This window comes from Brassica napus, chromosome A3 (assembly GCF_020379485.1).
Source record: "Brassica napus cultivar Da-Ae chromosome A3, Da-Ae, whole genome shotgun sequence".
In the NCBI taxonomy this organism is placed as follows: Eukaryota; Viridiplantae; Streptophyta; class Magnoliopsida; order Brassicales; family Brassicaceae; genus Brassica; species Brassica napus.
Genome location: NC_063436.1, coordinates 13,709,849 through 13,724,391, shown reverse-complemented (window position 1 = coordinate 13,724,391; position 14,543 = coordinate 13,709,849). Strand labels below are relative to the sequence as shown.

The 14,543-nt window shown below is 32.8% G+C and overlaps 2 protein-coding genes across 3 annotated transcripts; one reads left to right on the top strand and one right to left on the bottom strand.

Moving 5' to 3' along the window:
- The first annotated feature begins 66 nt into the window (after positions 1-66).
- On the top strand, positions 67-2,788 carry LOC125606924 (putative cysteine-rich receptor-like protein kinase 39). 2 transcript variants are annotated; one of them, XM_048776073.1, is made up of 7 exons: positions 70-972; positions 1,061-1,183; positions 1,247-1,380; positions 1,465-1,672; positions 1,848-2,085; positions 2,163-2,301; positions 2,382-2,788. In XM_048776073.1, exons 1-7 carry the CDS (start codon positions 138-140, stop codon positions 2,661-2,663), a joined length of 1,959 nt encoding a protein of 652 aa, XP_048632030.1. In that variant the 5' UTR covers positions 70-137; the 3' UTR covers positions 2,664-2,788. The 2 variants fall into 2 exon arrangements, with proteins under 2 accessions (XP_048632029.1, XP_048632030.1); XM_048776072.1 differs by having other exon boundaries at positions 67-972; positions 1,061-1,380.
- Positions 2,789-6,756: 3,968 nt separating this feature from the next.
- On the bottom strand, positions 6,757-9,898 carry LOC125606923 (putative cysteine-rich receptor-like protein kinase 39). Its single transcript, XM_048776071.1, has 7 exons — positions 8,794-9,898; positions 8,585-8,707; positions 8,378-8,511; positions 8,061-8,268; positions 7,464-7,701; positions 7,249-7,387; positions 6,757-7,164 (listed from the first exon to the last, which is right to left on the bottom strand). The coding sequence occupies exons 1-7, from the start codon at positions 9,641-9,643 to the stop codon at positions 6,940-6,942; spliced, it is 1,917 nt and encodes a 638-aa protein (XP_048632028.1). The 5' UTR covers positions 9,644-9,898; the 3' UTR covers positions 6,757-6,939.
- Positions 9,899-14,543: the final 4,645 nt, after the last annotated feature.

The following is a 14,543-nucleotide window of genomic DNA, read 5'->3' as shown; positions in this document are numbered from 1 at the left end:
ATACTTTTGGAGAAGCTATTGTCTTAAAGATATTTTAGAATATTTCTCGACAAAGAATGTTCTATAAATATTAAAATGTACTAACCCTCGAGGAAGTACAAGAAAAAGAAAACATTTGCTATCTTTACATTTAAAAAATGGGTAAATTCCCATCTTTGATGATAATGCTCGCTTCTTCTCTTGTTTTTCTCCTTAAAACCCTCGAAATTGTTAATGGCGCCATGTGTTATGGAAGCTTAGCCGGCAACAGCAGCTACGCTCAGAATCGCAAAAATCTCTTCTCTACTCTTTCTGATAAAGTCCTTGCTAACGGCGGATTCTACAACGTTTCACTCGGCCAATATCCCAACAGAGTCTACGCTCTTGGCCTCTGTGCAAGAGGCTTCAAGCCAAAAGCTTGTTCCAGTTGTCTCGAAAGATTGAGCCTGGAAACACAAAGGGATTGTCCAAACATCATGGACTCGTTCGTTTGGGGCGTTGACGATGAAGAGCTTGTTTCTTGTCTCGTACGTTCCTCAAACCACTCGTTTGGGAACCTCGAGATTAGTCCTCCTGATATAGGTATAAGTCCAGATCATATCGGGCCATTGATAAACATGACCCTATTCATGCTACAATGGGAATCAACGGTTAATAGGACTCTCACGGCTGCCACAAAAGCTAATGCTTCCTCGGCACATAAGTACTATAGTGCCTCATACGCCGAGTTCACAGCGTTTCCGAATGTTTACATGCTGATGCAATGCACACCCGACATAACTTCTCAAGGCTGCAAGCAATGTTTGGAAGCTTGTTTGAAATACTTTAGAGAACAGTTTCCGGGAAGAACAGTGGGCATGGCTACTTTTCCAAGCTGTTTTTTCAGATGGGATCTATTTTCTTTCTATGGTGCTTTTCTGAATGTTACAAGAGTTCCTGCACTTCCTCGACCTCAGGATCAGGAAAAGGGGAGCTCTATACCAGATAAGAAAGGTAAAACAAATGAGTTACAGCATTAACAAAATTTTGTAAGTATGATAAAGAGGTTCTAAGACTAATAACAAGGGTTTAAACTTTTCAGGAAGAAGCATGAATAGAGGAATTATCACGATAATTGTGGTTCTTACTTTCATTCATCTTTTCGTATTTATTGGTTTCTACAAAGTCATAGCTCGGAGGAGAAAATTAAACAACGGAAAAAATGGTAAGTGCACCTTTTTTCTTACTTCAGTCAACCTTTCTGATGACTTATTTATTTTCATTTTAGTTGGTGGTGCAGAATACTATGATTCAGATGGTCAGTTTATGTTACGGTATGATCTTTGTATGATCTTATCGGCAACGGCTGACTTTTCGCCTAAAAATAAGCTTGGCCAAGGTGGATTTGGTACGGTCTATAAGGTAATAATAACATTTTTATAATAATGTTATTGAGAGATCTTGGTCTTGCATTAATAACAAATCTTGAGAACGTACCTATTTCAGGGGAAACTACTTAACGGGAAAGAGATAGCAGTGAAGAGATTAACGAGAGGTTCAGAAGGAGGTATAGAGTTTAAGAATGAGGTTTCACTCTTGACAAGACTCCAACATAAGAATCTGGTTAAGCTGCTTGGTTTCTGTAATGAAGGAGATGAAAAGATTCTTGTCTACGAGTTTGTTCCGCATTCAAGTCTTGACCGCTTTATCTTCGGTAAGACTTCGAAATACTGAGAAGACAAAATGTTATATTATGTATAAATTATAATATAATTTTATAATAAAATATCATTTTTGGATCGTAAAATTATTGTTGTGTGGGACAGCTTCATTTTATATATAGTTCTTATAAACTCTTGGAAATAAAAATGTTTCTTTCAAATCTGCAGATGAGGAAAAGCGTTCTCTTCTTACATGGGAAGTGAGGTTTAAAATTATAGAAGGCATTGCTCGAGGTCTTGTTTACCTCCATGAAGATTCTCAGCTGATGATTATTCACCGAGACTTGAAGGCAAGCAACGTCCTTCTAGATGCAGAAATGAACCCAAAAGTTGCAGATTTTGGGACAGCGAGGCTGTTTGACACCGATGAGACTCGAGCTGAAACAAAACGAATAGCTGGAACCCGGTAAAAACATATCAATAAACTTTGAAGACATATAAATATGCCACCATCAATAAAAGTTATTAAATGCATATATGCAGTGGATATATGGCTCCTGAATACATGAATCACGGGCGAATCTCAGCTAAAACTGATGTCTATAGCTTCGGTGTCGTACTTCTAGAGATGATAAGTGGTAAAAGAAATAATAGCTTTGAAGGAGAAGGAATTGCAGCTTTTGTAAGTTTCTTCACATATCAGTGATCATGTATCTTTCAACCTATGTAGAAAGTAAGAATATAACTTTTCTTTTGGTTCAGGCATGGAAGAGATGGTCTGAAGGAAGGCCTGATGTTATAATTGATCCTTTATTGGTAGAAAAACCGTGTGTCCAGATCATTAAGTTGATACAGACTGGTTTGTTGTGTGTTCAAGAGGAAGCAACAAAGAGACCAACCATGAGCTCTGTAATGGTTTGGCTTGGCAGTGAGACCATCACCATTCCGTCACCTAAGGGTCCTGCTTTCACAGAGAGTTATTCTCAATCTGAAGATGGTACAATGTCCATGAGCATTGTCTTCACGGAGTTAAGTTCTCGTTGAGTTATAAGCTGTTAATCTATATGTTACTTTAAGGTGCAACAAATGTACTACTTGTGTTGAATTGAAAACAGATAAAAAATATGAATCTTATTATATAAAATTATTAGATTTTTGAAAGTTGCTAATTAATGCGACTGAGCTACATGTCAGTAAAAAGTTAAGATTGTGACAAGTGTCAAAAATTATATAAAATTTATATTAAAATTATCTAAATAAAATTAATTCCTAATATATTTTAAATCATAACCAAAAGAGATTGTTGAAAACAAATTTGATAATTATTTTTTAATTAAACATAATTCGATGAAAACATGATATTATAAATTACTTAAATAAAAAAATAGTAATGATATCAATAAAAAGGACCCCGTTTTAAAAATCCAACAAACTATTTAATAATAATTGGAATAATTATTTAATGGTAATTTTATTTTTCTAAAATCCTAAACAAAAGATAATTGTAAACATTACGTGAAAATTAATTTTTATTATTTCTAAAATCTTAAACAAAAGATAATTGTAATACATTATGTGATACTAGTTTTCTTTTTCTAAAATCCCAAAAACTATAATGATAAAAATCTATTTAAAAATATTTTTTCTTTCTTCTAAATCTTAAACTTCATTTTTTTTCTATAACATAATTCCTTATCAAAGGAGAATTGAAAAGGAATAAATAGTACTTAAAATTTATTCAAAAGAAATATAAAATCCTAAAAAAATTTAAAATAGTTATAGTAATTTTTTTAATTGTAATATTAGAAAAAAGAATTGTAAAAAGTATTTGAAGATAATTTTTAAAATAATTTGATGATGAACATGATCTTAAAAGTTTTTTGTGTAACAGAAACAAAATTTTCCTTTTATAAAAAGAATTTGATGATGAACATGATATTAAAAAGAATTCACTCAACAAAAAAAAGTTGTAAAATAAGCAACGGTATTAAAACGAATTGTAAAAGGGATAATTTCAAGTTTACCCCATAATTTGTACTAGAATTCAGGTTTACCTTCATTAAATAGATATTTTCACAAATATCTTCTTCTTTAAAGAGGCGAAAGATGATTCCATCCTTGCTTTATAGATATATATATATATATATATAAATAGTTATTTAAATAAATAGTAAAATATGTTTTAGAGTATTCGAATTATACGTTTTCAAATTCAAACTTTTTACAATTCTTTTTAAAAAAATTTCTTGAATTTATTTCGTTTTCTCAATTTTTTTTGAAATTCAAAAATTATTTTTAAAACTACAATTTTAAAAATTATTTTAATTTTAAGTATTTATTTAGATATTTATTAAAATTCTAAACCTCACGCTCCAAAACTTGACCCTTTAAATCTAAATCTAAATTAGTTAATTCTAAGGTTATAAGTGTTTGTTTACCTTTTTAAAAAATTAAAGGTAAATGTGGATATGATAAACATTAGAAGTAGTATTAGGAATGTGGTAGTTTAATCAATTTGTCACTGTAAAATTAAAACTATTTAATTGTAACTGGAAATAATTATTAGCTGTTTTCTAAAATTTCAAGCAATAGAAAACTGTAAAACATTATGTGACAGTAAAGAAATTTGTTTCTAAACCTTAAGTCTACATTAATTAACCCTAGAGGTATAAGTGTATATTTAACTCTCTCTTTTGGTAAAATGTTAAATTTATATTAAGAAGAAATGGAAAGGTTTATGTACATAAAAGAATCAAAAGAATAAGACTATGCTACTGAACCTATTTCATTGAGCTAGTGCCCTCTGAACCATCTTTGAAGCAGTCCTAGAAGCTCAGGTTTCTCAAAGTAGCAAGTAGTTTCTCAAAGTAGCAAGTAGACATAACCATGTTCCTGACGGTTTTCTCAAAAAGTGTAGTCATCTGGCCCACTGAAAATGTATAATATTTTTATGTGAACACTTTCAATGATTTATAGTTTTAACTTTTATATATTACTAGATCATTTTTTCGTGTTACGCGCGGATAATATATTTAAATTTATTATATTTATCATTTTCATTTGTACGTGAATTTTTATATATTAAATTATATATAACTAATTATTTTAATTTGATTTTTTTAGTTTTTAGTTTGAAGTAAGTATTTCTATTATATGTAACACAATTAACTAACAAAATATGAAGAATCAAGTCCGAGATTTTAAAGTTATGTAAAAAATATATAATTATGTATAGAACATAAATTATCTTAGTTTAAAATATCGGAATCTCATCTCGAATAAATTCACGACAAGAAAAAGTACTTCAATAACCTACTTAAAATATAAAACCCCCTTTTCAAAAAAAAGCGTACTTAATAATATTTTTTACGTGTAATAGTTGAAAACTGACAATTGAATATCGATCTTGAATATTATTTTAATATATCTAATGGTTAAATTTTAATTGAAATAAAAAAATTTTGAATTTTGTAATATTACATGAATTAGAAGTCTTTAAAATCTAAAATCTATTTTATTAACAAATATAATTTTTATTCATTTATTATTTTGACGTTACAATTTATTGCTTTAGTTTTATTTGTATATTAATTTTTAATAATTTAGTTTCTTTTTAAGTAATTTTAAAATTATCAAGGATATAATATATTTAAAATTATTTATTTAAATATATCCAAATATGATGTCTCATTTTTATGTGTGTTTGCGTTGAGCATATTTAATGAAATGATACCATAACCTTTATATATATGTATATAGAGTATTACATGATACTTTTGTATATATGTGACATGTGCCCGTGGCAATCACATAGTGAGTGGGAAATGAGGCCATTTGTAAGAGGTTGAAGTTCATGCTACCCTCAAAGTTCACTCATGACGAACCGTGACAAGTTCATGGAAAAATAAGTTCAATAGAGAACAGGGCCGGGCCTGAGAATTACCGGCCCAGAAGCAAAATATTTTTTTGGCCCCTTATTTAAAAAAAACATGAAAAACACTGAAAAGTGTAGCAAAGATAATCGAACCCGGCCCCATTAGATAATAAAATGCATCTTTGCCGCTAGACCAAAGGCTATCTTCTGTATATTTTGGCCCCTAAAATTAATAATCATACTTCGGCCGTAAAGCACATGCTTTACCTGCCTCTATTCAGGCCCGGCTCTGATAGAGAACAGGGCCGGGCCTGAGAATTACCGGCCCAGAAGCAAAATATTTTTTTTGGCCCCTTATTTAAAAAAAAACATGAAAAACACTGAAAAGTGTAGCAAAGGTAATCGAACCCGGCCCCATTAGATAATAAAATGCATCTTTGCCGCTATACCAAAGGCTATCTTCTGTATATTTTGGCCCCTAAAATTAATAATCATACTCCAGCCCTAAAGCACATGCTTTACCTGCCTCTATTCAGGCCCGGCTCTGATAAAGAACTTAACTCTACCAGAAAATAAAACTGAGCCACGTACGTTGTCTTGGTTTACATAGAGCCGGTCCTATTAATTATGCGGCTAGAAGCCAATATAAAAAATGTGGCCGGAGCACTTGAACCCATGACCTTAAACACTTACTTCATCAAGCCAAACCGCTATGGTACTAAGAACTTTCTGTCCAAATGTGGCCGTTTAAAATGATAATATTTGGCGGTCGGAAGCACAAGCTTCATTAGCTTCCCTCTAAAGCCGACGCTGGTAAGATGATTCATTAATGGATTGTGTTGTTGATAAAAAAAGGTTTGGATGTTAACTAATACTCGGTGACCAAGCTAATCTAACTTGGTGACCATGCTAATCATCCCCTATATAAGAGACATAATTTATTCACAAAACCACATCTTACAACACACAAAAACAAGCTTTACCACAAGGAAAATCATCTAGAAAATTTGTGTAGATATAAGTGTCTCGAGAGTACATGGTAGTTGATAAGTTCGTAGATTTTGTTTCAAAACAGTCTCAACGAGATTGTATCTTGAGATTCAAAAATCGCACAAACACTATCATACATTACAGAAGATCTATTAAGTTAATGAAAAATATCAAATCTCTAGTCCGCATATTCGTCTATTATTTTAATCATTTTCTAAATGTTTTCTACCTCTATATTATTGTTTCCAATTGATTTTGTTTTGGGATTTTCAATAAGAATATTCGCGGTCCTACATTATATATATTCATTCTTTTTACTACTCTCTCAATTCAATACATTATACGATTAGAATATTTGGTACAAATCTAAAAACAACATACAGATTAGGAATTTATAACTCAATGAGAACTCAACTCTGTGAAGACATTGCTCTTTTAAACTGTACAGTCTTCAGATTAGGAATGCCTACTTGTGAAAGCAGGAGGCTTAGGCAAAGGAATTGTGATGGTCTCACTACCAAGCCAAACTATTACATTGCTCATGGTTGGTCTTCTTGTTGCATTCTCTTGAACACACAACAACCCAGTTTGGATAAATTTTATGATCTCTTTATTTGGAATCTTTACCAATAAAGGATCAGTTATAATCTCAGGCCTTCCTTCAGTCCATCTCTTCCATGCCTGAACCACAAGATATAAAATTCTTATTTAGGTTTAAAGATACGAAAGGAAGGACCAAGAAGACTGATATGTGAAGAATTTTACAAAAGTTGCAATTCCTTCTCCTTCAAAGCTATTGTTTCTTTGACCACTTATCATCTCTAGAAGCACAATACCGAAGCTATATACATCAGATTTTGTTGAGATTTGACCGTAATTCAGGTATTCTGGAGCCATATATCCACTACACATATACAATCAATAACGTTAGTTGATTGTGAACATATTAATGTCTCCAAAGTTGATTTATATGTTTTTACCGGGTTCCAGCTATTCGTTGTGTTTCAGCTTTAGTCTCATCGGTGTCAAACAGCCTTGCTGTCCCAAAATCTGCAACTTTAGGGTTCATATCTGTATCTAAGAGGATGTTGTTTGCCTTCAAGTCTCGATGAATAATTTTCAGATGAGAATCTTCATGGAGATAAATAAGACCTCGAGCAATGCCTTTTATAATCTTTAACCTCACTTCCCATGTAAGAAGCGAACGTTTCTCTTCATCTGCAGATGTGAAAGAAACATTTTTACTGCCAAAAGTTTCTAAAATCTGTAGAAAATGCAGCTGCCTTTCATAGAGTACCTGAGACTTCGGGGTCATATCCAAAAGCTTTTTTTTTTAATCCAAAAAACTTCTTAAATCCTATTATAATTTTATATAATATTACATTTTATAATTATTTTGCTATTTTACTGTAATATATTTTTCTAATAATTAGATTTTGCTATATTTATATTAAAGAATATATAAACTTATATATTATATATAAATTATATAAAATTGGTGTCTTTGTATATGACCGTATTTTATTAGAATGTTTTCGCATAAATGAGCTCACGCCTGTGGTCTTTCGAAGTCTCACCGAAGATAAAGCCGTCAAGGCTTGAGTTGGGGATAAACTCGTAGACAAGAATTTTTTCATCTCTTTCATTACAGAAACCAAGAAGCTTAACCAGATTCTTATGCTGGAGTCTTATCAAGAGTGAAACCTCATTTCTAAACTCCACACCTCCTTCTGAACATCTGGTTAATCTCTTCACCGCTATCTCTTTCCCATTCAGTAATATCCCCTGAAACCGTTACGTCATCGAGATTTGTTACTCATCCAAGACCAAGATCTCAATAATACTTTTACGAAAAAATGTGTTTTTTTATCAAACTAAAAGGTGTTATTACTACCTTATAGACCGTACCAAATCCACCTTGCCCAAGCTTATTTTCAGGCGAAAAGTCAGCCGTTGCCGATAAGATCATACCAAGATCAAACCGTAACATAAACCGACCATCCGAATCAGAGTATTCTGTACAACCACCTAAAATGAAAAAAATAAGTCTTACTCTCTACATCATAAAGGTTGATTGACGAAAGAAACAAGTTGCACTAACCATTTATTCCGTTGTTTAATTTTCTCCTCCAAACATTGACTTTGTAGAGACCAATAAGTATCACAAGATTAATGAAAGTAAGAACCACAATTATCGTGATAATTCCCCAATGCATGCTTAGTCCTGAAAATTTCAAACCCTTATAAGTCTGAGAACCTCTTTATTATACTTACAATTTTTTTGGCAATTCTGTAATTCCTTTGTTTTACCTTTGTTATATGGTATAGAGCTCCCCTTTTTCTGAGCCTGAGGTCGAGGAAGTGCTGGAACTCTTGTAACATTATCAAAAGCACCATTGAAAGAAAGTAGATCCCACCTGAAAAAACAGCTGGGAAAACTAGCCGTGCCCAAAACTGTTTCCCCTACTCTTCCCCGAAACTCTTCTCTAAAGTACGTCAAGCAATCTCCCAAACATTTCTTGCAATCCTGGGAAGTTATGTCGGGTGTGCATTGCATCAACATGTAAACATTAGGAAACGCTGTGAACTCGGCTTCGACCGCACCATAGTACTTATGTACCGAGGAAGTATTAGCTTTTATAGCAGCCTCCAGGGTCTTATTTACCGTGTATTCCCACTGTTGCATGAAAAGGGTCATGTTTATAGATAGCTCGAAAGGATGAATACTTGTATCTGTAACAGGAGGTCTAGGCTCGTCGTTCTCAAAATTTAAGTGGTTTGAGGAACGTACAAGACAAGAAACACCGTCTTCATCGTCGTTGTCCCAAACGAACGAATCCGTGATATTTCCACAACTTATTTGTGTATCCAGCGTCAAGCTTTCAACACAACTGAAACAAGCTTTTTGCTCGTAGCCTCTTGCGCAGAGGCCAAGAGCGTAAACTCTGTTGGGATACTGGCCGAGTGAAGCGTTGTAGAATCCGCCGTTAGTGGCGACTTTATTAGCAAGAGTAGAGAAGAGATCGCGACGATTCTGAGCGTAGCTACTGTTGATTGCTAGGCTTCCGAAACACTTGGCGCCATTAACAACTTTGGAGGTGTGAAGAACAAAAAGAAGAGAAGAAGCGAGGATGATCATCACAGCTGGGAATTTCCCCATTTTTTTATGTAAGATAGGAAATATTTCTCTTTTCTTCGTTAACAAGAAGATATAGGGCAGAGAAAATGAGTATTGTTGAATATTAAAACAGAACGGAAAGGAGGTTAACAAAAAAAAAAGAACGGATATTATCTTATATGGACACCAGAAGTTCAAAATTGTTTCGTGGATATCAAAAATTGAAACTCCTATGATGCCAAATACTATCTGATATTTTTTTAAATAAAGCCTTTTTTGTTAAATGTGCAAGATGCAATGGCTTAGCAAAATATTACATTTGTGTTATGTGTATTTTATTCACGGTTTGATTTTGACGTATTCAAAACATATACGTACAATATATATGTTGAAATTTAAACTAACCTTTTGGTCAAGTCTTTTTATGCCAATTGCTAAATTTCTTAATCTTCTGTTGTAGCTTTCCACCGTAAAGAAAACGTTTTTGGTCAGGTCTTTTTATGCCAATTACAAAATTTCTGAATTTTCTGTCGTAGCTTTTCCACCGTAAAGAAAACGTTCATGTCTTTTTTTTGGCAATTCTCCTAAAGAGACCATTCTCAAGTTTTGATCATAAAAATAAATCACAAAAAAGAAAATGACCAAAATATTTCATTTAATAGGTAAAAATACTCTAATACCCTAGATATATAAAATATTAAAAAATTAAAAAACAATAATTTGTTTTTATAGTTTTAGATTATATGTTTTCAAATTCGAACTTTAAAAAAAAATTTAATTTTTTTTCGAATTTTTCTTTTGTAATTCAAAAATACTTTTTGAAACTATTTTTAAAATTATTATTTTCAAATCTTTAATATTTATTATTTATTTTATAAAATTTTAAATTTCAATCCCAAATCTTCATTCCTTAACTTTAAATCCTAAGTTTTGGATTATTTAATCTTAAAGGTATAAGTGTATATTTACTTTTTTAATAAAATATTTTAATCATTTTAATTTTTAAAGTCTATATTTGTGACAGAAACTTTTTTTTAGTGCTATCCTAAGATTTTTTTTTTCTCTCTCTATCCACCGTATACAAAACGCTAAAGAACTATTTTATCATCAGAACCATCAATATAATAATTACACACAAAATTTCAACATCATTTCAATTCCGCATATTGTTAAGTTATCGGACTTATTTCCCTTATTAAAAAATCAAAACCCAAACCTTCATAAAGTATAAGATGAGAATTAAAACCGACACACTGCCGATTTAAAATCGGTTTAATGTTTATGGATTTGAAACATAACCAATTATAACCTAATAACTAGATTTTGATCCGCGCTTGAAAAGCGCGGATTTATTGGATTATATTATAATACAAAATTTTATTATATTGAAAAATATAATTTTTAACAGTTATATAATGAGATTTTATATGTACACTTTTACGTAAGTTTCTTTTAGGTATGAGAATTATATCCGGATTAAAAAAAACGAACCGATCCGAAAATATAGGTTTAGTTCAGGTCCAGAGAAGATAACCTATTGGGGTTTTTTGGACCCGCATGTCTTTGTTTGAGTATGGGTCCTACCTTAGACACGATCATAAATACGTTGTGTTTATTAGGTATATTTGGATATTTCGAATATGTTTCCGGTATTATGGATATTTTTCTAAGTTTTTGGTTTACGATTATAGTTTTTGATTTCAGGTAAATTTTCAAATAAAAAAAATGGTTATTTGAATAAAATTTTGGGTATTTTTCAGTTTATCATGTCAGATTTTGAATAAGATTTTGAATTTTTAGGTATTTGAATTTTTTGGGTATTTCTTTGATGTTTCAAGTACATTATTGTACAAAAACATGGTTGATGAAATATTTTTTTTAGAAAAGGTGTCATAAGGAATAATATTAGGATTTGTTAAACATATTTAAAATATTGTATGGTTAAAATGATTAATGATATCACCAAAAAAATAATAAATAGTTATACATGACTCCAAAAACATTTTATATTAGATTTTTAAAAACTTCTTCCTTTTTATAGTTTTGATTCATTTTTAAGTGAAAAGTATATAAAAGTATAATATCTAAACTAATAATTTTCAAAATCGTGAATAATCAATACTGATATCGTGAAGTCGGGTTAACTTTAACAGAACCAATGAATTTCTACATTTTTGAAGGTAACATGAATATTCAGAAAACTCATTTTTAAATATGAAAATATTTATCAAACTATAGACTGTTGAAATTTTAGTATATGATATGAGATTTTAGTGGGAAAGTTTATTTATGATATGATTACTTTATTATAAAGGAAAGATGAAGTTAGAATATACACATATATGTCGTGTAACTTCTCTTGCTTTAAATCATATATTATATGATAAAAGTGATAATATAAAACATTATTTCAATGATTTTACGATTAAAAATCAAAATGGTAAATATATTAATAGTAATAATTAGGATTTAGGAGTGAAATTTGAATAAATAAAGGAATTGAATAAATTATTGTTAGAGAAATATATGGTAACATATTGTTAGTCTAAATTTAAGGGAAGACAAAAAATAATGAATTAAATAAAATGGTCCAAACAACTTTCATAAGTAGATTTTTTAATACTCCTTCCCTTTTAATAGTCTTGATTGGCGTAAAAAAAATGAACTCCCTATCAAAATTGACATCTAGGAGGTGCGAAGGCTGAAGGCTAAACCCTCGCTATGGTTATGGATAGCCTTTAAAAAAAAAAAAAAACTAAGACTTAACACATAGCCGATGATGTATCTATTAATACAAATATGCAGTGTGGGATTTGCACCGTCGATTTCCGTAATCGAACGAAATTCAAGAATCTCTCACTTTCTCTGAGGTCACGGATTCTCTGCGAGAGCCAACGACAGTGCCCACATAAATGCGGAAAATATGAAAAGATAACAAAACGAATTTACAGAAAAAGTAGATCTTATTTCAAATCTGCGTAAGAGCGTTGCGATCATTACAAGAAATTATAAAAGCTTCGGCCGCAAGAGCTGTCAGCGAATTACCTAGTTCTAGCAACCTAAAACTTTAAACCTAGTTCAGTCAAAGCTCGATAACAGAAGACGAAAAAGATACGAAAAAGGGTTTGATTAATTTCATACTAAACTTTATGAAAAGTTGCCGACGTACCCCTTTCTAGGATCAAGCTGAACATAGTTTGATTGAAAGAGTAGAACAAGAGATCAAACCGTCTTGGCGAGTTTGTCTAGTAATCGAGTGCCAGTCATAGAAACAGAACATGTCGAGAATAATGCCTAAAGTTTCTAAGTGCAGAGAGTTCTAAGAGTAAAAATAATTGTCCTCTCAGCATCTTCAACCTCGATATCCTTATATACTTTTCCTAAAGGCGGTTTGCTCTTTCCCCTTTTTGCCCTCGGTCGAGCTTATCGCTTCACGGGAATATTCTATTTTTCTTCAATCTTCATGGTTATCATTGGAAACTTCACATTTATCTTTTGAACGTAACATTTATCTTCTCCTGCAAAATAAAAAAAGACAGTCATAACGATTGGGCTTGATTTTGTATAAAACAACGAGTGGGCTTTTAGCCGCGTTTTAGACCTTCTCGGGCTATTTTTCGACTTAAGCGTTTTTACGATTTATCGAAAGAGCCCTTCCGAAATGACGTCGATTCCGAAGAAATTTCTAGTTTCTCATATAGTGGAGGCAGCGTAAAGGTGTTTAGTTAACCATTTCCGTTTTGTATGATCAATTCGAACTTCATACGAGAAAACAAGTTCTTACGGTTCGTAAAGTTTCAACCGTAACTCCGATCGAGATGAAACAAGGGAGAGTTCGATCTGACCTTGAAGGAGGAAGCTACGAGGGCGGGATGAAGACGGAACGGTTAATCCAACTCGCCGAGCGGGCGAGTCGGACTGCTTGTTCGGTCTAACTTGCCGTACGGGCGAGTTGGAATACTCGTTCGGTCCAACTCTCCGAGAGGGCGAGTTGGACTGCTTGTTTGGTCTAATACGAACGTTGATTTTGAGATAACCAGCGTTCAAATTTCGTATGGAAAAACATCATATGTAGGCATGGAGTTCCTTACGAGATCGTAACCGATAACGGTTCATCTCCACCCGGTCAAAGGCATTCTGCGAAAAATGGAAAATATGACTCAACAAGTCAACTCCCAGGTATCCGCAGTGCAATGGACAGGCTGAAACGATCAACAAGACCATTCTCGACGGACTGAAGAAACGCTTAGAGGCCAAAAAAGGCAGGTGGGCCAACGAACTCGAGGGAGTCCTCTGATCTCACCGTACCACCGCAAGGCGAGCAACGGGAGAAACTTCCTTCGCTCTGGTATACGGCACGAAATGCATGATTCCCGCAGAAGTAGAGTTCCCCGGCGTTCGAAGAAGGTTACTACCCGAACGAGAGGAACTCATCGATGCCATGCTCCTGGATGATCTCGATCTCATTAACGAGGGCCGAGATCGAGCGCTCATCCGAATCCAAAATTACCAGCACGCCGCTGAAAAATACTATAATTCCAACGAACGAAATCGTAGGTTTAATCAAGGAGATCTGGTCCTTCGCAAAGTCTTCCAAAACACCGTTGAACGAAACGCGGGAAAACTTGGAGCAAACTGGGAAGGTCCCTATAAAATCGAAAAAGTAGTCCGACTAGGTTCTTACGAAATAGCCAACATGCAAGGCATAAAAATTCCTAGAACCTGGAACGCGATGCATCTCAAAAAGTACTATCACTAAACAAACCAACTCGCAAATCACTGAACTACGAGACGGCTTGATCTCCGCAAGGAGTACGTAGACAGTTTACCGAAAGGCAAATTCAGCTATCCCCCCTCATTAAAAAAGGGGGGAGTGGGTACGTATACTCGTATACTCCCAAAATCGAAAAATATCTTACCACGCTCTTGGTGTTTTCGACTT

Coding starts and splice junctions, on each gene's coding strand:
- LOC125606923 (XM_048776071.1), bottom strand. CDS start 9,643: ATGGGGAAATTCCCAGCTGTGATGATCATCCTCGCTTCTTCTCTTCTT. Junction 8,512..8,584: donor ATTAAACAACGGAATAAATG/GTTAGTGCAACT, acceptor TTTTCATTTTAG/GTGGTTGTACAGAATACTCT. Junction 7,165..7,248: donor GAGAAGGAATTGCAACTTTT/GTAAAATTCTTC, acceptor CTTGTGGTTCAG/GCATGGAAGAGATGGACTGA.
- LOC125606924 (XM_048776072.1), top strand. CDS start 138: ATGGGTAAATTCCCATCTTTGATGATAATGCTCGCTTCTTCTCTTGTT. Junction 973..1,060: donor CTCTATACCAGATAAGAAAG/GTAAAACAAATG, acceptor TAAACTTTTCAG/GAAGAAGCATGAATAGAGGA. Junction 2,086..2,162: donor AAACGAATAGCTGGAACCCG/GTAAAAACATAT, acceptor GCATATATGCAG/TGGATATATGGCTCCTGAAT.